General features: G+C 45.5%; 1 protein-coding gene across 4 annotated transcripts in view; it reads left to right on the top strand.

Moving 5' to 3' along the window:
- The window catches only part of GRAMD1B (GRAM domain containing 1B), a 248,309-nt gene that overhangs the window by 94,563 nt on the left and 130,939 nt on the right, over positions 1-22,807 (top strand). For all 4 annotated transcript variants that reach the window (XM_021063032.1, XM_021063037.1, XM_021063029.1 and 1 more), the window contains exon 2: positions 20,613-20,690. In XM_021063032.1, coding sequence (XP_020918691.1) covers positions 20,613-20,690 — 78 coding nt within the window. The remainder of the gene's footprint in view (positions 1-20,612; positions 20,691-22,807) is intronic.

Genomic DNA, 22,807 nt, shown 5'->3' on the forward strand with positions numbered 1-22,807 from the left:
AATTTGTCTCTTTGTTGGTGATCTGCATCCCATCTCTGCATCCTTACTAAACCACAAGAATTTGAGCTCTTTAAGAACAGGAGCCTTGGGGGCTGCTGTATCTCTAGTGATTAGAATAGAGCTGGTACCTAGAAAACCCTCGACAGCAGCATACAACACATACACTTTATGGAATGAATACTCTTAGTAGTTATCCTCATTATTAGAAATAGTGCCAAAGGGTTAAGGAAAAAAAATGTAAAATACCTCCTTTTCTCTCTGGGAGTTTATATTCTCAGCCTGTGACGGCTGTCTGCCTGTAGATTGCCTCTCCAGGTGTCTAAGCTACACTTACTTGTCTGTTATGGTCCTAGTGTGGATTAGAAGAGGAATTTCCAGACTCATAGTGAGGTGAGGAGAAAGAAGAGTTTGTTGTGATAAGAGATGCTGCTAGTGCAGTGGGGTAACTTCCTGGTGGTTGGGGAGAGCCAACCCCAATGGAAGTTGGCTGCTTCTTTTTTTAGCTAGAGGGTAAGGGAAAGGGTGGTGGGCTTTGCTGATTAGCCAGGGGTCTGAAACTCTCCTTGTTCCTGGTAAGGGTCTGCTAGAGTGAGCCATCCCTTTACTGAGAAAAGGAGAGCTTGCTAGGGTAGGCTACTTCTTTATTGAAAGAGAGCCAGGCCTCTCATGAGCATCAGCTCCAAGTTTTGTCCCTGAGCTTCAGGTTTTGTGTTTGAGCTAATATGCTGTGATTTGAGTTCCACATTGTCCTCTCCCTGCTGTGCAGCCAAGGCTGCCTCACCCTCCTGGTTAAGTTCACACAACTCCTTTCTCTGCCAGTCGCTTCGCTTTCAAACCAATTTTCCCTACAGATTTCCTCCCTTGAGTAAACTTTTCGTAGCCTCATTGCACGTTCAAGGCCAGAAGGGCCTTTGTGGCTGTTGAGCACACTCAGCAAACAGAGGTTCAGAAGAGTGATACCGCTTCTCCATGTGCCGCCGAGTCAGTGGCAGAGCCAGAGCTGGACCCAGACCTCCCAGCCCAGCTCCAGTGCTACTCCTCCACCTGTGCCCTGTCTTCCATATGTTGTTTTTTTTTTTTTTTTAATTTTCCCACTGTACAGCAAGGGGGTCAGGTTATCCTTACATGTATACATTGCAATTACAGTTTTTTCCCCCACCCTTTCTTCTGTTGCAACATGAGTATCTAGACATAGTTCTCAATGCTATTCAGCAGGATCTCCTTATAAATCTATTCTAGGTTGTGTCCAATAAGCCCAAGCTCCCGATCCCTCTCACTCCCTCCCCCTCCCATCAGGCAACCACAAGTCTCTTCTCCAAGTCCATGATTTTCTTTTCTGAGGAGATGTTCATTTGTGCTGGGTATTAGATTCCAGTTATAAGTGATATCATATGGTATTTGTCTTTGTCTTTCTGGCTCATTTCACTCAGGACGAGATTCTCTAGTTCCATCCATGTTGCTGCAAATGGCATGATGTCATCCTTTTTTATGGCTGAGTAGTATTCCATTGTGTATATATACCACATCTTCCAAATCCAATCCTCTGTCGATGGACATTTGGGTTGTTTCCATGTCCTGGCTATTGTGAATAGTGCTGCAATGAACATGCGGGTGCATGTGTCTCTTTTAAGTAGAGCTTTGTCCGGATAGATGCCCAAGAGTGGGATTGCAGGGTCACTTCCATATGTTTTTATTTTTAATAGGTGAGTGCTGCTTAGTATGTGACTTCAGGATGAGTGTGTACAGATGCTATAGAGAACCAGTTGGGTGCCCTGCAGTCATTTCATAACCCACTTTAGCAGCCCTCCTGCTCTTGGTCAAGGTACGAGGCTCACTGCAGATTTGCTGTAGACTTACCACTAGTTGATGAAGGTGGTAGTAATCAATGAGTCAGTAGGTATTTACTGCTTGTCTCACATGTGTTTTGCACTGTGCTAAAGTGGTGGGAATGCTGAAGAAGGAGACAGAACTGTCCCTAAGGGCTGGTGAGCAGAGGAAGCAGGACATCTTAGATTTCTTTCTTGCCTGCTCCCATCACCTGCAGTCAGGCACCTCCTGACTCTCTCCGCTGTTGGTTTTCTCCATCCTCGTCCCCTTAGCTGGAGCCTTCATCCCCTCTGCTTAATAGAGAGGGCTTCTTTACAGGCCTCCGGCTTAACCCTCTACTTTCTTCTAATAAATGAATCACTTCCCTCTCCAGACTTCATCAGTGCTTGTTCTTCACCTACAGAATGAAATTTCATCCTGTTTCTGGGACGCACAGGGCCCTTGGTGATGTCGACCCTGCTTACTTGCCCACACAAGTCTCTAGGCATTCCCACCACCACCTTCACTGCCAGCAGTGTGGGGCTCATGAGGTCACGGTCCTTGACTGGGCATGCATGTCTTTTCATGCCTATTTCTTTCCATGTGCTGGTCTCTCCACTTGGGATATGGTCTGCTAGTAAACTTTTACTCGTCTCTTAAATGTCAGCTCAAATGCTTCCTCCTCTGTGAAGTGCCATCCGTATCCCCATGCACCCCAGGTGTTCTTTCTCTAGTCTGGATCCTGAACTTTGTACATACACTTCCCCACATCCCACCCTCTGTGAAACTGTTACCTTACTGTGTGTGATCTCATTATTCAATGAAGTGTCTCTTTCTCCACTAGAGAATAAACTCCTTAAGGATGGAATATGTCTTTCTCTTTTTTAATCTTTGTGTTCCCTCAAAGGGAGCCTGGCACAGAGTAGGTGCTCCTGAAATGCTTGTTTGAATGAAAGATGTGAGTTCACTAAGTACTATTCAACTTAAGCCAAGGGCGAAGTACTTTTTACCCCAAGAAGGAAGAATCATTCCAAATGCTGTAGAAATGTCAGAAAGTATTGAGATGGGGAAAAAAGGCCATTAGGCAGTCATTGGTGACCTTTGATAAGAGAACAGTTTGTATCAAGCAATAGAAATGGAAGCTTGATTGCAGGGGATGAAGTGAATGTAGGGGAAACGGATGTAGCTGGTGGAGATCACCACTTAGGGGAGGGGAGTAATGAAAGGGGAAAAGGCAGGAAACTTCTGAAGTATGATGAAACTAAAATAGTGTGACTCACTTGGGGTGGATATTTGCCCTGTTGGGGCAATAGGCATCATCACAAATACCAACTTGTCTCACCTCAATGAATAAATGAGACCCTCTCTCAGCTGAGCTCAGGAAGGGAGCCTGCTCATTGCAATATCATTTATTACCTTCTTACTAAAAATGCCCTGAGAAGAAACTGGATGTAAAGAAAAGTTGAAGCATATCACTTTCTTCTTTGCTTTTTTCTTTCTTGTTTTTTAGGGCCGCCCCTGCGGCATATGGAGGTTCCCAGGATAAGAGTTGAGTCAGAGCTGCAGCTGCCAGCCGACATCATCGTCACAGCAACACCGGATCCTTAATCTACTGAGTGGGGCCAGGGATTGAACCTGTGTCCCCGTGGATACTAGTTAGGCTTGTTACCATTGAGCCACGTCTGGAACTCCCAGATCACTTCTTTGATCTAAAGAATCCTAGCTAATGAAACAGGAAAAGGCCAGGGTTTCCCCCTGTGTGTTGTAACCCCCCACTCATTTACTGCTGAAATGAGAGTTGTAAGCAGAAAAGATAGAAGAGAACAGGAGCATTTTGAGTGATAAGAACATGTAGGTTATGTGTGTATAGGTGGGATCCTTTCAAGTATCCACTCCACAGCTGGGCAAATACGGGATGGAAGTGGAGCTTCTGGGGCTAGCCCTTTTGGTCCTGTAATTTCCCCCCAATTCTAAATCAGATCTCCTGAGCCAGTGATGCATGGTCTTGGGGAGGAAGAATAATTTTCTATGCTTTTTGAGGTTCTTCTGACTGGTCTAAGAATGAAATTGTCATGAGACGGTTTAACAAGAGAAAAATCAAGGAGATGTTTAACACAGGAGAGGCCCAGGAAAACTAAGTCGCCCAAGCTCTCTCCTTAAATATCATCCTTAGCTAGGAGTTCCCATCGTGGCTCAGTGGTTAACGAATGCGACTAGGAACCATGAGGTTGTGGGTTCAATCCCTGGCCTTGCTCAGTGGGTTAAGGATCCGGCGTTGCCGTGAGCTGTGGTATAGGTCGCAGACACTGCTCGGATCCCGAGTTGTTGTGGCTGTGGTGCAGGCCGGCAGCTGTAGCTTTGATTAGACCCCTAATCTGGGAACTTCCATGTGCCGTGGGAGCAGCCCTGGAAAAGGACTATATATATATATGTATATAAAATCCTTAGCTAAAGACAAAAGAGGATGTTGAGAATGGGGATAGTCAGTTCTAGGAGTTTCCCAGGAAAAGCACAGTGAACAAGGGTGATGGTGATGCGGATTTTAAGTTGCTGCCTTCTCCACTGATGGGAGTTTCTAGAGATTTGGTCCTCTTCCTCTTCCATGTAGAGAGGGTGACCTGCCTTATTATCCTTGGCATGTTCCCTTACAAATGTAAATGCTTCTTACAAAAGGGAAGTTCTTGCCTGTGGAAGTTCCCCTTGGGCCAGGGATTGAATCTGAGCTGCAGCTGGGACCTATGCCACAGCTGCAGCACTCTGGATCCTTGAACGCATTGTGCTAGGCCAGGGATCGAACGTGTGTTCGATGCCACCAATCTCACTGCACCACAGCCGGAACTCCTTTACTTGGTTTTTAGAGCCTTCTCCAAGGCTGCTTCCTCTCAGAAAATAACCAGTTGAAAACAATGTGCCAGAGAGGTATATTTGAGGGGGGCAAATTCTGCTCCCCTACGATGTATAACCACCTTAATGCTTTTAGCCCAGCAGAGTTACATAGAGGACTCAACACTCTTGTGGGCTTTAGGCATCATCAACACAGCTGTCTGCTTACTCCTGAGCCTGGAAAGGCATTTGTAGGAGGCTGTCGTAGGGAGCACTGTGTTGGTCAGAGAGAATATCATAGATGGATTATAGTTGTGTCGGTCACTCCTGCAGTTAGGGTAGATGGGGCTACTTAGCTACCTAAAATAAAACACTTGTCTTCTTGCTGTAAATAAATGAAGAAGAATAGAATAAAATTTGAATTAAAAAGATTATTTTCTTCAAATACTGACTTATAAGTGAAGTAATGTGAAAAATGCATGTAATAGGCACTCAATACAGGTTAGTTTCTTCTTCCTCTATGAGATAAACTTTTGGTTATTCATAATTAATGATCTTTAGACTTTTAGCTCCACTTCGCAACACATTAAGATTCTTGAAGTTCTTAGGGTACTTCGTGGCCTCTGCTTTCTAGCACAGTACCCGGCCCTCCCAAAGCATACTTCCTCATTATTTATTTAGATTTTTTTTAGGGCTGCACCTGCAGCATGTGGAGGTTTCCAGGCTAGGGGTCAAATCAGAGCTGCAGCTGCCAGCCTTCACCACAGCTCACAGCAATGCCAGATCCTTAACCCTCTGAGTGCGGCCAGGGATCAAACCCACGTCCTCATCTTTACTAGTCGGGTTTGTTAACTGCTGAGGCACACCGGGAACTCCCACTTCCTCATCTTTTCTCTATTTATAGGCTGCCACTCAAGGCGTTTCTTTATATCATCAAAATCTATCTTTGGCCCGTGTCATGTGGGTGGGCCCCGGAGATGAACCTGAAGTGGGTTAATTGAATATAGGACGAGATATAATGAGCAGGGGGCCGGGAAAGGTATGTTTCATTAACATTCTCAAGTCAGAAATTAATGATTTGTGGCTATTCAATTTCTGTTTTGTTCGCCATTCTGATAACAAGTATTCCAGTACCTGTTGCCCTCTTGCTAGTAAAAGGTGACAATGTGTGTTTTTTATCAGAAAGTTGTCACAGTGCTTGGCAGAGAAGATAGGCATTTAGTCCCGTGTGAAAAATCATTTGTGGAAACAGATCAGGCTTTAAACCCAGATTTCTTGACTCCAGGTCCAGTCAATGCTGTTTCTTCCCAAGCCCCGGACGGCTCTCTGAGTGTTGGTAAATGAGCAGAGTTCTTGGGTAGGACTGTTTTAATTTCTTCTAATGGAAAAAAAAAAAAAAACCATGATAAACATGATAATAGTTTTATCTTAAACCAGTTTTTCCTGGGGCACAAGGGCAAATGAAGGTGCATGGGCGATGCACGGGGGACGGGGATAGGAGTGGGGCTGGGAAGGGGAGACGAGGAGGCTGAAAGGACCCTTTCTGGAAAACAGTGCAGCCTCTGGTCTGTCCTTGAACTCCGTGGTCCCCTCCATGGTATCTGGCAGTTTGCCTGTGATAAAGTTTCTGCATAATTATTCCTCCTGCCACATGTGTCCTCTGTCCTGTGGGACTCAGGAATTCGTCCTTCTTTTCATATGCATCAGGCTCTCCTCTCCTTGGTGCCTCAGTCCTTGGCCCCTGAGGTCAAGATACAAAACACAAAGATACAGAATACCGTATCTTCCCTACCTCGACCTTTAGGACTCGTACACTTTCAGCTTAAGGACTTTGAATTCTGTTAACTAGAGGGAAACAGGTGGTGATAAAATTCACTGCCAGTTGGGAAGCCACAGGCATAAAGTGTCTTGAAAACATATTTATTCTTAATTGAGTTGGATCTTCAATCAGATGTGAAATAGACCCCTGCCACTCTTGGGGAGCATCTGAAATGTTCCTGTAGGAATTCACCAGTTGTTTCTGGGGAATCAGCTGCCCAGTCTTCTCTAGGTTGGCTCCTAAATCAAGCTACTCCTATCTCAGCTGGCAGTAGCATCAAGTTGGCACTGCCAAGCCTTTCCTACACTTGTTTCTCTGAAGAGGCCCCCAGGGCACCTGCATTTCTGCTGTGCAGCTGGCCTGCCTGTTCTGAGTTCTGCTCTCATACCTAAATGGGACAGCTCTGGCCTTTCTAGTCTTGAAAACCTGCCCCTTGGGCTGAGGCCAACCCTTATCTGGCTTCCTAGAAGTCTATCTATGCCTGGCTCTGGCTCTAGGAAGTTCTGCCTTCTCCCTGGGCAAGTTGCTCTGGGTGTTTTGGCTTGCCTATGGCTTTTTCACCAGCTGGTTGATGAAGCAGCACTGCTCTGAAGCATAAGTTTGTTTTTTTTTTTTAGGTATAGTCAAAAAGGTATTTATTTCTACGGTTTCACTTGCGGCCTTGAGACCTCATGGCAGGCGCTATTTCACGTCAGTGCCTGTTGACTGGCCAGGGCAAATTCTTTGTCACTTCTTGTTTCAAGGTCTTTGCTGCATTGGGCTTCCCAGATGTTCTTGCTTTCTGGCTGAGAGTTGCCTCCTGCAGAACAGAGACGATTGGCAATTTCAGCAGAATGAACATTCAGGTTCTTCTCAGCTTCCCACCCCATGTTCAGATCTTCCCCAGTCTCATCACAGGTCCTTCCTGCCACCCACCCCTTCCCAACTCCAAGTGAAGGCTAAGCCCGGCACTGTCATGTGCTCAGAGTGAAAGAACAGAGAATTCAGGGCAGAAAAACCTTGATTAAAATCCTTATTCCTTAGCTTACCAACCATTCGCTCTTAGACATGTCATGTATTCCCTTGAACTCTTACTTTCTTCATCTTTTTTTTTTGTTTGTTTGTTTTTTTGCTATTTCTTTGGGCTGCTCCCACGGCATATGGAGGTTCCCAGGCTAGGGGTTGAATCGGAGCTGTGGCCACTGGCCTACGCCAGAGCCACAGCAACGCTGGATCCGAGCCGCGTCTGCAACCTACACCACAGCTCACGGCAACGCCGGATCCTTAACCCACTGAGCAAGGGCAGGGATCGAACCCGCAACCTCATGGTTCCTAGTCGGATTCGTTAACCACTGCGCCACGACGGGAACTCCTTTTTTTTTTTTTTTTTTTTGTTCTTCATCTTTAAAATGGACATCGGGAGTTCCCATTGTGGCTCAGTGGTTAACGAATCCAACTAGGAACCATGAGGTTGCAGGTTCGATCCCTGGCCTTGCTCAGTGGGTTGGGGATCCAGCATTGCCGTGAGCTGTGGTGTAGGTCGCAGAGCGGCTCAGATCCCGATTTGCTGTGGCTGTGGTATAGGCTGGCAGCTGTAGCTCCAATTTGACCCCTAGCCTGGGAACCTCCATATGCCGTGGGAAGCAGCCCTAGAAAAGGCAAAAAGACAAAAAATAAAAATAAAAATAAAATAAAATGAACTTCAGGGAGTTCCCGTTGTGGCTCAGTGGAAGTGAACCCGACTGGTATCCAGGAGGATTCAGGTTCGATCCGTGGCCTCGCTCAGTGGGTTAAGGATCCAGCTTTGCCAAGAGCTATGGTGTAGGTTGCAGACGCAGCTCAGATCCTATGTTGCTGTGGCCGTGGCATAGGCTGGCAGCTGTAGCTCCGATTTGGTCCCTAGCCTGGGAACTCCCATATGCTGTGGGTGCAACCCTAAAAAGCAGGGGGAAAAAAGGGGACATCAGAGTATGTGTGTGTATATATATATATTTATTTATTTTATTTTTTTTGTCTTTTTGTCTTTTTTTTGTTGTTGTTGTTGTTGTTGCTATTTCTTGGGCTGCTCCCGCGGCATATGGAGGTTCCCAGGCTAGAGGTCGAATCGGAGCTGTAGCCACTGGCCTACGCCAGAGCCACAGCAGCGCGGGATCCGAGCCGCGTCTGCAACCTACACCACAGCTCACGGCAACGCCGGATCGTTAACCCACTGAGCAAGGGCAGGGACCGAACCCGCAACCTCATGGTTCCTAGTTGGATTCGTTAACCACTGCGCCACGACGGGAACTCCTATATATATAATATAATATATGTATATAATCTACTTTATAAGGTTGGAAAGATCAGATGGAAGAATGTACAGGGAAGTACTTTGTAGACTGGAAAGTACTGTTTAAATGTGAAGGGCTACTATTAGTATTAAATACAACATATTAGTATGCAGTAGCTTGAATACACTGGAAAAAAGCAGCCCATATTTGCACGAAAGCACATTGTCTCTGATGTGGTCCACAGGCTATCTTCAGGACTCGGGCAGAGGCGCCATTCCCCATGGCAAAGACTGCTGAGGCTCCGCTTTGTCATCGCTCCGTGGCTCAAGGGGACAGAGCTCTGGGGCAGGTGGAAGAAGGACATCAATGAGCTAGGTCCTGGAGAGACAGCCAGGTTTTTGTGTGACATGGGGCTCAATTGGCCAAAGTGGGAGATACAGTTATTGAGGTGGGGTCTGTGGGATCATGTAGAAGAGACATTTAAAGCAGAGGGAACACTATGGACAAAGTTTGGAGGGCTGGGGGCACAAGTGGTTCCATGTCAATAGAACATTAGGGCCTTAGGAGGAACTTCCTGTCGGGGAAGTTGAGAAGTTGAGAAGAAGAGGTTGGTGTTGTGTTGGAAGGTCTTGTGTGTGAGGCAAAGAACTTTGGACTGTCATCTCAGATATTAGGAAGCCTTCAAAGGCCTGTAACCTGGGAAGAGGCATATCTAGAGCGTTTTTAGAAGCTATAGGTCTGGTCCAGGCACATCCTTTGCTGGACTGGTTTGCCTTCACCAGTGGTGCACGTCACTTCCCAGTTGTGATTTTAGTGTCATCACGTTGGTGCTTGAAATCAACTGTGATGGGAATATGTACAGCACAGAAGTCAGCAAGTGATAGAAATCAGTCTCCCTTTCCCCCTCAAGCTGGTTGTTAAAAGTTTATTTGGCACAGATAAGGGGCCGTTTCAATAGAGTAGGACTTCAGTAGTTTGCAGACCTAGGATGTGCCTTAAAAATCCTTTAGACTCCACCCTAGACCCCCAGAATCAGAATCTAGGGCAAGTGAGGGAATAGGAACATATCTATTTATTTATTTTTTATTTTATTTTTTTGGCTGCACCCTTGGCATACGGAAATTTTGGAGTCAGGTATCCAATTCAAGTCATAGCTGCAACCCACGCCACAGCTGTGGCAACACCAGATCCTTAACCCACTGCACTGGGGCCAGGGATTGAACCTGTACCGCTGCAGAGACAACACCAGATCCTTAACCTGCTGCACCACCAGGAATTCCTCGTAGGAACCTATTTTTAAGAAAGTTTTAAATCAATTCTTGTGTAGCCAGTCTGGCCCTGGTCTTTGGACTGTGGCAGGTACGGGAGGAATAGGGAAGAGGGGCTGGATATAAAAGATGCTTCAAAGGTAGGAACACCAGAACTCAGCGGCAGATTGGAGGTAGGGAGTGGAGGGGAGGGAACTGACAACCTATTTCTGAGTTTCCCTGTTTGGACAACTGAGTGGATGGATGGATAGTGATGCAGGTGGCTGAGTTAAGGAAGGCAGATGTGAGTTATTTGGTAGAAGAGGTGACAGAGGAAGAGGGAGAGAGTAGTTTTGGGCCTGGTGCCTGGGGAGGCCATAGAGGCATAGACTAGAGTAGGGCCAGGTTGGCAGTGGGAAAAGAAGTTAGGAGCCTATTAAACTAATCCCAGCAAGGAGTGTTGAGAGCTTGACCCAAGGGTGGCGGGCAGCGTGATGAATGGAGGACGAGCTGCCTTAGAGGGAAAGTAAGAAGATAGAGTGTGCAGGGCCTGGTGTGAAATTGATGTAGAGATGCAGTTCCAGTTGGAATGAATCCTTACTGGTGGAGTCCAAGGAGAGGACAAAAATATGGTGAATTTAGTATTGGGTACATTCAGTTTGAGAATCCTGTTGAACTCAAGAGAAACCAGTACTATGACAGATGTATGATAATAAAAATAACTATTGGAGTCTGCTGGTGGTCTAGCAGTTAAGGTCCTGGGGTTGTTACTGCTATGGTTCAAGTTTGATCCTGGTCCAAGTACTTCTGCATGCCGCAGACAGTCAAAAAAATAAACCAAAACAAAACAAAAACCATTTTGAGGGTATTTATGACTTGCAGAGACTTCTGTTAAGTGCTTTATATTAGTTAACTTGTTTAACCTTCCAAACAGGTCTATGAAGTGACCTACATTTTAAACAATGAGGTGGCAGGAATGTAGAGAGGGGTTAATAAGCTGCTCTAAGTTACTCAGATAACTAGTGGCAGGGCTGGAACTCAAATCCTGGGTTTGACCTGGAAACCTCTCTGTTTCCAAAAAAGCTTTCTGCTATGATGGAAATATTCTCTGTCTGCACTGATATGGTAGCTACTAGCCACATGTGGTTACTGAGTTCTTGAAATGTAACTAGTACAACTAAGGGACTGATTTTTAATTAATTTAAATTTAAATAGCCACATGTGACAAGTGACAGCTCAGTTCCCTGCTATCTTTGGGAGTCATTAAGGCGTCCATCATGATTGAAGCCTTGCATGTGGGTATGATTCCCCAGAGATATATTGCAATGGATTTTAATCTTCTGTGGGTCACAGGCCTATTTGAGAATCGGATGAGAGCTATAAATCCTCTCCAATGAATGTGTAATATAGCAATTTCAGAGATCTGTGAAACTTAGTTTCCCTGGGTATAAAGCTGGAAGAGGAAGGAACTGAATGAAATGTGAACTCCTTGAGTTTAGAGGGCTCATCTGTTTTGTTTACTACTCTGTTAGTATCCACTTTGTTAGGATCTAGGTTCTAGAACGATGCCTGGTCTCTAGTTGGTGTTGGATAATTTCTTGAGTAGCTGAATGAGTCCTGGGAAACATTTTAGGAGCCAGCAGAAGAAAGTCCTGGGAAACATTTTAGGAGCCCACAAAGTTCCCTAAAAAAAGAAGAGAAAAACAAAAGTAGGACAAAGTCCAAGAACCAGGAGAGATTGGTGTCATAGAAGGCAGGAAGGGTGAAATTTAAAGAACGGTAGTAATCGGCGGGGTGGTCACATAAGGTTAGGATGTAACTGTTGTCATTGGCTCTGGCTAACAGAGGTTCTGGTTAGTAAAACCAAGGAGGAGTAGGGGTGCAGTCCAGGTTACAGTGACTAATTTGAAAATCAGTGGTGAGGAAGTGGAGGCAGTGAGTGTGATGTCTGGTGGGTCTTAATTCTTGTTGCCCACTAGGAAGCTTTTAAAAAATATGCATTCCTGGGAGTTCTCTGGTGGCCTAGTGGTTAAGGATTTGGCATTGTCACTGCTGTGGCTCAGGTTCAATTCCTGGCCTGGAAAGTTGTGCATGCCTTGGGCATATGGCCAAAAATAAAAAATAAAAAATAAAAAGGCATCCCTGGACAGGCTCAGACTTTAACTTGGTAAATTTGGGAAGGAGGCAGGGAAGCTGTATAGTAAAGCACCCAGCTTATTCTGATACAGTTTTTTAAAAGTAATTTAAAGTAGTTTATTGATTGCCACAGATGCATTCGATGTGGTAATGTTTAAAATGTTTTGAAGATGAACAATTTTAAATTACATAGAAAAATCAGAATAAATGAGACATGCTGGAAAAAGGAATATCAGGATTTCTTTTTTGTTTATTAATAACTACTTATCACAACACATTATATGCAAATCTGATACAGTTTTGTTTTGTTTTGTTTTTTAGGGCTGCACCCACAGCATATGAAAGTTCCCAGGCTAGAGGTCTAAATGAAGCTACAGCTGCAGCCTACACCACAGCTCCCAGGGATGCCAGATCCCTAACCCACTGAGCAAAGCCAGGGATTGAACCTGCATCCTTAGATACTAGTCGGGTTCGTTACCACTGAACTACGACGGGAACTCCTCTGATACAGTTTTGATGGAAGTTTGGTGATCATCGAATAGTGATTTCTTTCAATAAAATACGACTCAGGAGGGAAGAAAGGAAACCTAAAGGAGTTGAGGAAGAGATTTCTTTTCTCTCTTTTTTTTTTTTTTGCTTTTTAGGGCCACACCTGCAGCATATGGAGGTTCCCAGACTAGGGGTTGAATGGGAGTTAACAGCTGCTGGGCTAGGCCACAGCCACAGCAGTGCCAGATCTGAGCCACATTTGTGACCTATGCCAGAGCTTGCAGCAACACCAGATCCTTAACCCACTGAGCAAGGCCAGGGATCCAACCTGCAATCTCACTGGTTCCTAGTCAGATTCATTTCTGCTTTACCACAACGGGAACTCTGAGATTGCTTTTTTAAAGACAGAGACATGGGTGCTTTGGAGGCAAAAGAACTGTTAGAGAACTGTTACTGAGCTGTAATGAGTTAAAAGACATTTAGCTGGATTCAGAATCCCTGACTCTTGGACCAGCTACCCACCTTGCTGCACCATCCCAGGGAGCCGTCCAGCAGAAGCAGTCCTGCTAACTTTGTAGACAAATCAGTTTTCACTTGGCGCATGCTATTTTCTAAGTAGCATTTGAGAATATTCAGGTATGTTGTGTAAGAAGCTGACAGTCCTTGGCAGTGTCCCAAATCACATCTGTTTGCTTATTTTCTATGATTAGACCTTCCTATACTCTATTGCCAGATGACAAACAGAAACTATTTTCTTTTATTCTGCCCTTACTTGCTACCTGCTTCTTCCCCCAGACAACTTTCCTTCTTAAAATGAAATGGTAAATGCCAGAGTCATCTTGCAGGTGGTTATAATTCAGCGTGAAAATGCCTCCTTTTCTTTTGTCAGTGATATGTGTGACTACTTTTTGAGTCAGTGGCTCTCAACATTTTTACCATAAGGGTCTCTTCTGTCATTTTCCTCCCATGTATTGGGTGTTTCAAAATATTTACCTGTTGAACTAACTGGGAATATAACTGTGAATATTCAGTATAATTGATGTCCACCATTTCTAGTACAGCTACCAAGGCCCAAACATGGCACTAGATGCTTTCTATAGGTGATTTCTACTGTTTCTAATCCTCACTAAAATCCTTAAAGGCCTGTGGTGTAGCCACATCTGATACTTAGAGAAGTTCAGCAGGAGTTCCTGCTGTGGTGCAGTGGAATCAGTGGCATCTTGGGAGTGCTGGGACTCAGGCTCGATCCTGGCCCAGCACAGTGTAGGTTAAAGATCTGGTGTTGCCACAGCCGTAGCATAGGTCACAACTGAGGCTCAGAGCTGATCCCTGGCCCAGGAACTCCATACGCCGTGGCCCCCAAAAAGAAAAAAAAAAGGAGAAAAGTTTAAGTAGCTTGCCCAATATCACTGTATCACTGTGCTAAGGGGCAGAGCTGTGCCTTGCCGACTCAAAATCCTGAACTCAGATACTCAGATATCATAATTGTATTACTCACAACTTAACCCTCGACAAAATTCTCCAAGGTTTTTTTTGTTTTTTTAGTTTTTTTCCCCCCTTATGGCCATACCTGTGGCATATGGAAGTTCTCAGGCCAAGTCTAATTGGAGCTGTGACTGTGACCTGCACCATAGCCATAGCAATATTGGATCTAAGGCACATCTGTGCTTGTGGCAACACTGGATCTTTAACCTCCTGAGTGAGGCCAGGCATCGAACCCACGTTATCACAGAGAGTGTCAGGTTCTCAGCCTGCCGAGCCACAACAGGAACGCCTCCAAGTGGTGTTTTATTGTTCCTATTTTCTGGGGAAATAGGCTGAGAGAGGGTAGGTGACTTGACCAAATTACAGAGCCAATAAGAAACAAAGCCGGGGCAAACCTAAGTTCCATGCTATTCTACTATGTCTACTGCTGAGAATAATTTCTTCCCCTCCCTTCCTTTTTTTTTTTTTTTCTTTTGGCTGTTTAGGGCCGCCTCTGTGGCATATGGAAGTTCCCAGGCTAGGGGTCAAATTGGAGCTACGGCTGCCAGCCTACACCACAGCCACAGCCATACCAGATCCGAGCCTTGTCTGCAACCTACACCATAGCACACGGCAACGTCAGATCCTTAACCCACTGAGTGATGCCAGGAATCAAACCCATGTCCTCATGGATATTAGTCAGATTCGTTTCCGCTGTGCCACAGCGGGAACCCTTTCTTCCCTTGTTTTTATTAATCAAAGTTGTGTATCAGTCAAAGCCACTCTGAGCTTTTCAGAGCATCTGATTAGCATCAGATAACTGATACTGACACACTAGATTGCTTTGATTACAGCCCAAAGCAAAGACAAGGGATAAATGAGTGCCCAGCTTCCGTGTGAGTAAATGGACAGGTTCCATTAGGCTCTGGAAATCCTAAATTACAGCTCACACATCCCCACAATTACTTGGAATCCCCTGCATCTCTCAAATCCCTTCTGGGCTTAGGAGACCCCGTTAGTGTTGTCTGGGCGAGAAAGAGCTGTTTCTGCTTATGAAGCACCAACTCAGAAAAGGTGCCAAATTTAGTCTCCCTAGGAGTGTGGCTGTACTTTCCAGAGGGCAAAAGGACACCTTCTTGGTGGCTTGTGGGTTTAGCCTGTACTTCCTGTCAGTGCTCAGGGATGGGGGTGGGGAGGGAGGCCCTCGGAATCATGGCTTTACCCAGCCTGCCTTTCGGGGCCTCCTGCTCATAGCCTGTGAATTTCTGCCTCTGGAGTGTGTTCTGGCTCAGGTTAAAATGGACTTTCCCCAACCAGTGTTACTTTACTGGTTTAGCTTGACCTTCTAGGATAAGCTCCGAGTGAGCGCTCACCTGATGGTGGAGCACAAAACCAGGATTCCGGATTCAATTCGCTTCAGCAGGTTTCCATCAGGAACCTCCCAGAATGTAAAGAAGCGCTTCCCCACCTTATTTACTACCACAGTCTGTTTCAAAAATTGAATTTATGCAGTGATTTGTATTGAAAGCTTGAATTTGAAACAGGAGGGATTTCGGTTATCCTTATGCCTTCTCTAGCTCTTTTAGGGGAAAGGGAACAGGTTGCTTACACAACTTCCCTTCCTTGTAGGGTTGAGCTGACTTACAGTCATCCGGTGCCCCTGGGCTAAGTCATTCCAAATCCTTGTTTAGAGTTTCTTTTCAGGCTTTTTTTTTTTTTTTTTTTTCTTCTACATTACAGTTTTCATGTGTTAGTGCCCTCTGCTGGACTTCCTCCAAGTTCTCAACTTCCCAGGCCAGCCACCTGTCCCTGCAAGGCCTTGACTGAAATGGAGTGGTTGTGGATGTGGCCCTTGACCTTCCAGCTTTCCATATGCCTCTGTAAACCCCCTACTATGGTGATGGCTTTTGTCATGACCTCAGAGGACAGGCAGATTCATTTAGGGAGCAGGGGGAGCTCTTCAGTGTCCAGGTGGCCTGTATCATTTGACAAGGCTCACTTTGAGTTCCCTCTGTGGTGCAACGGGATCAGCAGCATCTCTGCAGCACCAGGACCCAGGTTCAATCCCCAGCCCGGCAGCATAGTGGGTTAAAGGACTAGTGTTGCTGCAGCTACACTGTAGGTCACAACTGTGGCTCAGATCTGATCTCTGGCCCAGGAACTCCATTTGCTGTGAGGCAGCCAAAAAAGGGGGGAAAAAAAGGAGGCAGGGTGAGAAAGGAAGAAAGAAGGAGAAAGGAAAAAAAAGAAAAGGCTCACTTAAGGGAGGAATTGAGAGTTTTTGTAAAAGAGCAAGGTCATGTCTGAATCTCTGGAAATTCTACTCAACAATGATCACTGATGGGGGTTGAGTGGAGGACTGGTTGACATTCATCTCACTTTAAAGACTGTGGGCAAAAGTTCTGAAAATGAGGGAGGTGGGTGGGAGGCAGAGGACCAGCTCCTAGGGGTGGGGAATAGGGGTGGGTCTAGAGGAGGAAGGAGCCCGTGCACCCTGCAGCTGTTGCTGCTGTGGATTTATCTGCAGTTCCTCCTGTCCCACATTCCCCTCTCCTCTGGGTCCCCTGAAACCCACCCGAAGAATCAACTGCAATCTGCACCCGTTCATCCTTCCTATGTCGCAGTGCTCAGCATATACTTGTGTCTCCTAGACTCTGGGCTCTTTATGTTCCCCATCTCCTAGCACAGTGCCTGGTACGTGATCAATGTTTGGTGAGTGGCGCTGAACCAGAATGCCTCTCTTCTTGGTTCTGCTCATCCTGAATCCGTTCAAATTTCAAGTGTCAGCACAAAAACCTTTGATGTTAAGACAGTCTTTTCTTACTAGCCCCAGAAGCAAATGATCTTTCCTTGGTCTATGCTTCTGTAGCAATTAATATTTACTTCTAAAAGTTAGCATTTTCTGCTTTTGAATGTAGTGTAAAATTATAGTTTATACCTACTCTTACTTTCCAGATTGTAAAGACCTTGAGAGCAAGATCCTTCTCTGATTCATGTCTTTATTTTTCCTTGACTCTCAAGAAATGCCTTGCACATAACATTTATACAGCAATTAGTATGTGCCAGGCACTGTCTCCATACGTCACAGATGTTGATTCTCTAATTCTTTTTTTTTTTTTTTTTTTTTTTGTCTTTTTGCCATTTCTTGGGCCGCTCTCGCGGCATATGGAGGTTCCCGGGCTAGGGGTCGAATCGGAGCTGTAGCTGTCAGCCTACGCCAGAGCCACAGCAACGCAGGATCCGAGCCGCGTCTGCGACCTACACCACAGCTCACGGCAATGCCGAAACCCTGACCCACTGAGCAAGGGCAGGGATCGAACCCACAACCTCATGGTTCCTAGTCGGATTCGTTAACCACTGCGCCACGATGGGAACTCCTAATTCTTTTTTTTTTTAGGGCCGAACCCACGGCATATGAAGGTTCCCAGGCTAGGGGTCTAATCAGAGCTGTAGCCGCCGGCCTATGCCACATCCACAGCAATGCCAGATCCAAGCCACGTCTGTGACCTACACCACAGCTCACGGCAACGCCGGATCCTTAACCCACTGAGCAAGGCCAGGGATTGAACCCGCAACCTCATGGTTCCTAGTCGGATTCGTTTCCGCTGTGCCATGATGGGAACTCCCTCTAATTATTTTTTTAATGATTTTTATTTTGTCCATTATAGTTGGTTTACAGTGTTCAGTCAATTTCTACTGCACAGCAAAGTGACCCAGTCATACACATATATACATTCTTTTTCTCACATTATCCTCCATCATGTTTCATCATAAGTGACTAGATACAGCTCCCTGTGCAGTACAGCAGGATCTCATTGCTTATTCACTCCAAATGCAATAGTTTGAATTTATTAACCCCAGACTCCCAGTCCATCCCACTCACTCCCCTTCTCCCTTGGCAACCGCAAGTCTGTTCTCCAAGTCCCTGCATTCTCTAATTCTTACAACAGCTTTACAGTCTTTAACCCTTACAGCAGTTAGAATGATTGTAATGTACCATCTCCATTTTGTAGGTAAGCAAAATGACTGTTAATTTGCTCAGGATCACCTAAGTAGAAAGTAGAAGAGTTTGGATATAATATACCTGAGGCAGCATATTCCAAAGTCCAGACTTAGCCTTGATGCTGCCTTTAGTTGGCCTGTGTGCACATAGAGGGCATTATATGAAACCTTGTTGAATGCGTGCAGGTTGATATTCCTTAGTTATTTAGAACGAATAAATAGTTTGAAGGTGAACCATTGTTGCTTTCCTCTCCACCTTCTGAACTATTTTCTGAGTAATGGGGAGGCCAGCAGGGGGCGTCAGAAGGTTGGTTCTAGTTTTGGTTTCAGAAGCTGGATGCATTGGCCTCATTCAGGTTCGGATTTGGAAGTCAGCAGTGCCATCTAGTGAGATTACTTGCTAATATCAGCTCAGAATTATTTTTCTGAAACCCTGGTACTTGTCGTTTAGTTCTGGGAGCGCCTTTATTAGTGTAACCTTAAATTTTGACTGCCAGAGGGAGGGCAGAGTGAGAAGGAAGAACAGCCCATCATAGCTTATATGGAATCCAGTTTGATCTCTTCTGTGAAGAGGCTGTAATACTGACTGTGGCCATTTGGGTTGGTCGAGCCCTTGGGTGGGCGTGTAAAACACTACACTCCAGACAGCCTTCCCTCCTGCTTCTCCTCACAATCGCTGCCGCCTACATAGACTGGTATGCTTCTCTTTTTTTCTTTTTAAATATTTTTCATTATTGTTATTATTATTTTGGTATTCTTCTCTTCATGCTTATCTCTGGTCCTCAGTCTGCTTTGGAATTTGAGCTCCAGTCATTTGTGGGTCACCTACTTTCATCTTAACACCTATCCCAGGTTGTGTAGATGAGGGTGCTTGATACATATGACAGGTCAATCCCAATGTAAGAAATCCTGTGGGTTAATAACACGATAGGATAATTTTGTTCTAAGAAGTTTTTAAAAGGCAAGTCTATGAAACCTTGCAAATAGGCACGCCCCAGGAAACGGGCAGCAAAAAAAAAAAAAAAGTGCTTTATGTAGAGTAAATGAAAGAGGAAAGGTTTGTGTACACACTTTATTTGGCCAAGCAACTGGCGGCTATGTGTGTGGTAATCTTCTGGTTTCTGGCATGTATGTGTGTGTGTGGGTGTGCGCGCACACATGCTTGCATGTTTTATGTGCTTGAAAATTTGATGTAAATTGCTTCTAAGTTCATTTACTTCTTGCTGAAAGATCGGAACACAAGAGCATGGTTTTAACTGTGACCGCAAAAAGTCACATGCTTCCCTGGTGGAGAGTGTACAGAAGCTGGGGCAAGTTCTTACCCTGTAAAATCGTTTAGGGTTTACTGTCTACTGGGGATCCAGTCTAAGGAATGTACTCTATAGAGATCAATGCATTTTATTGCTGTGAACAATCTACCAGAACAAGGGAACAATTTTGGTTATACTAGGCCTGGTTTATGGTGACATTTATGGTAATAGGAATTCATTAGGAATAGAATAATGCAAAGCAGGGATTTGCTAACTTCTTTTGTAAGGGACTATACAGTAACTATTTAAGCTTTGTGGTTCTAAAAGTCTCACTGCTGCACTTACTCAGCTCTGCCTTAACCACACAGCTCCACCATTGCAGGAAAAAAGCAGCCCTGGTTAGTATGCAAATGAATGGGTGTGGCTGTGTTCCAATAAAACTTTATTTATGACATAATTTTGAATTTCATATAATTTTCACATCATGAAATACTGTTTCAAAAATTTGTTCCCGACAATTTATTTATTTATTTTTGTTTTTATTTTTTTAAAAAAGCAAACAACATTCTTAGCCCACAGGGGCTCTAGATTTATTTGGTCAGGGACTGTAGTTTTAAGGCTCTTGACTAGATCCCTGGAGTATTTAATAATCGGCAATTAGTAAAAATTATTTGTTCGCCAACTATATGTTCAATTAGTGTCACAAGACGTATGGACTGCTGTGCTCTTCTTTCTCTTGAGTAGGATGAGTGTGAAATTCCGCATAACTTTTGAGAAAGCACTTGAAGAACGTGTGCCTACAGGGCTTTAAGGAATGGAAGATCTCCTCCACCTTCTAATCCCTCTTTTCTCCCTCACCCTCCTTAGCCCTGCCTGGGGGCAAAGCAGCAGCCTCAGGTCTTTCTCAGGCTGGAATTCCCCCCTCCCCCACCCCACTTCCCTCCCTCCTCCCCCATCCTGCCCCCAAGTCCGCACCAGTTCCTTGAGTGTCTCAGCTGAGGTTGAAGAAAGGGATTGTTATCCTGTCTTACAAGGCCCAGGTACAGAGACTGCCCGAGGCCTTGGCTCAGTGAGACCCTGGCCCAGCAAGACGAGGTAATAATCAGGATATTCCTTTCAGGCTTTAGGTACGATGGGTAGGGTTTTGACCCAATGATTGTCTCAGTCCCACTGTCAGCACACTGTCTGTGTAAACTAGGAATAGGGCAACTTCTACCTTCAAGATGTTGTAACCCCCCGTTTCTTCGTGGGGCTGCAGTCTAGACGATCCCCCTCTGGGTTGAGAAAGACGCTGAGGGTTAACGGTTCATATCCTGTCTTTCCTCAGCAGCCAGCAGAGCAGCCAGCAGAGCAGCCACGACGATGATTCCAGTAGGTTCCTGAGTCCTCGGGTGCGGGAAGAAAGGTAAGAGCAAATGAGGAGGGAGAGGATGGCGGCAGAGGGGGTGGGCAAAGTGTTTGAGGAAGACTGTGCTTCCGTAGAAGTGGGAGCCCGCCGGACCTCTGTGCTCAGACACGGATTGGATTAGAAGGCAGGGGCAACACGAGAGGACAGATTCTGGAGGCTTTTGGGTGCTTAGCGGTGGGGGTGGGGGGAGTCAGTGTGTGGAAACCACGTCCTTTGGGAAGATGTCAGAGAGGACATGGGATCTGAGTCACTCTGTGAAGGTTGGGACCGTGTGGATGGGGAGGGGGAAAGGGTGTTTCGTGCCTGAGAAAAGTGGCGGGGCCTGGGATGGCGCCTGTGGCATCGGAGTATCCCCAAAAGCTGGGCTTGCCTCTTGGTGGGTGCCAGAACTAAAAGACACAACCAAGCCAAAATGGGGAGAGGAAAGATTTGTTATTGCTTGCAGCAAGTAAGGAGAACACCAAGGATCTTTCTCAAAGCACTGTCTCCCCCACCGCAACATTGGGGAAGTTTTAAGTTAAGGGGACATGCATATTCACCAAGGGGCTTAAGCAGAGAATTCCTCGTAGAACCCAGGCCAAGGTGATGGAGTCCGAGTTTTAGTGGATTGAGAGCTGGAAGATCAGCTTAGTCATCCCACCTGGGTGGGGGCCCTAGTTCCTGCCAAACTCCCAGAGAGACTTGTGTCAGATGGTTGGTTATGTATATTCCTGGAGGAGGAGCTAGGACTCTGTTTTACTGTTTCCTGACTGCTTTTCCTTTGTTGGTCCTTTGTTTCCCTACTTCCTTTAAGACCTTTGATTTCTGAGACCTGATCTAGGACTAGCACTGCGGCCAGGCTCAGATCCCAGAATGGCTTCTTAAGAGGTTTCTTCTTTCTCCGAGGACCCCCTAACCTATCTGCTTAACAAGATGGCAGCAGAACACCAGGATGGGAGAGGCTCGTAGGTGTCAGAGGTTGATGCAGAATGAGCTTGGACGTACAGGATGCCCTCAGAAGGAGGCTCCTGGAGGCTTGTTTGAGGCTTCAGGGTAAAACTGGTTAAACCCTCAGGACAGGAGGGCAAGGCAGCATCTGTCTTCATGTAGTGCCTCTGAATGGTAGATAGAGGGGGTTCTGTTGCACCAAGTTAAGCTCCTATGCCCAGCAAAGGCAGACTGTACGAATGTTAACTGAAAGACAGTCTCAGCAGGCCTGTCAGGGGCTCTGCTGCTGGTCTAGCTCTGTTTACCATTTTTATCAACAAACTGAATGAAAAAGCTGAAGGTACTTTTACCTCATTTATCAAACTTACAGTGGCCACTCAGCTAAGAGGGAGTAGGGAGAACACTGAGGGTGATAGAATCAAGATCTAGTATTATTTCAAATAGGACAGTGGGTGGGGACAACAAGGAGAATTTTTTTTAAAGGAAAGGTAAAATGTGTGTGTGTATGTACGCCTACTCCACCACTGCAGCAATGCTGGATCCTTATCCCACTGCGCCGGGCTGGGAATCAAACTGGCAACAGCACAGAGACAAGCTGGATCATTAAACCCACTGTGCCACCGTGGAAACCAGGAAATGTGCTGTTATAGATTTATAGATTTGTATTAGAATTACTGTAGGGAGCCTAACTTGATAGGATTTCATGTGAAAAAGAACTTAAGGATTTTTGTTGATTTTTTTTTTTTTTAACCAGCCAAATATGAACCAAATTATCTTTAAAAGTCTGAATTCATTAACGGAAGCATGGAGCATGGATTTAAAAAGAAAGGTTTCTTTCGGGTTCGATCCCTGGCCTCGCTCAGTGGGTTGGGGATCCAGTGTTGCTGTGAGCTGTGGTGTAGGTTGCAGACATGGCTTGGATCTGGTGTTGCTGTGGCTGTGGCATACGCCGGCGGCTACGGCTCTGATTTGACCCCTAGCCTGGGAACCTCCATATGCCGTGGGTGCGGCCCTAAAAGGACAAGACAAATAAATAACATAACATAAAAAAATAAATAAATAAAAAGAAAGGTTTCGCTGCAGTCTGTACTAGTTTGACCATATCTGTTTTGTTTTGTTTTTTGTATTTCTTGGGCCGCTCCCGCGGCATATGGAGGTTCCCAGGCTAGGGGTCAAATCGGAACTGT

This window comes from Sus scrofa, chromosome 9 (genome assembly GCF_000003025.6).
Source record: "Sus scrofa isolate TJ Tabasco breed Duroc chromosome 9, Sscrofa11.1, whole genome shotgun sequence".
Taxonomy (NCBI): domain Eukaryota; kingdom Metazoa; phylum Chordata; class Mammalia; order Artiodactyla; family Suidae; genus Sus; species Sus scrofa.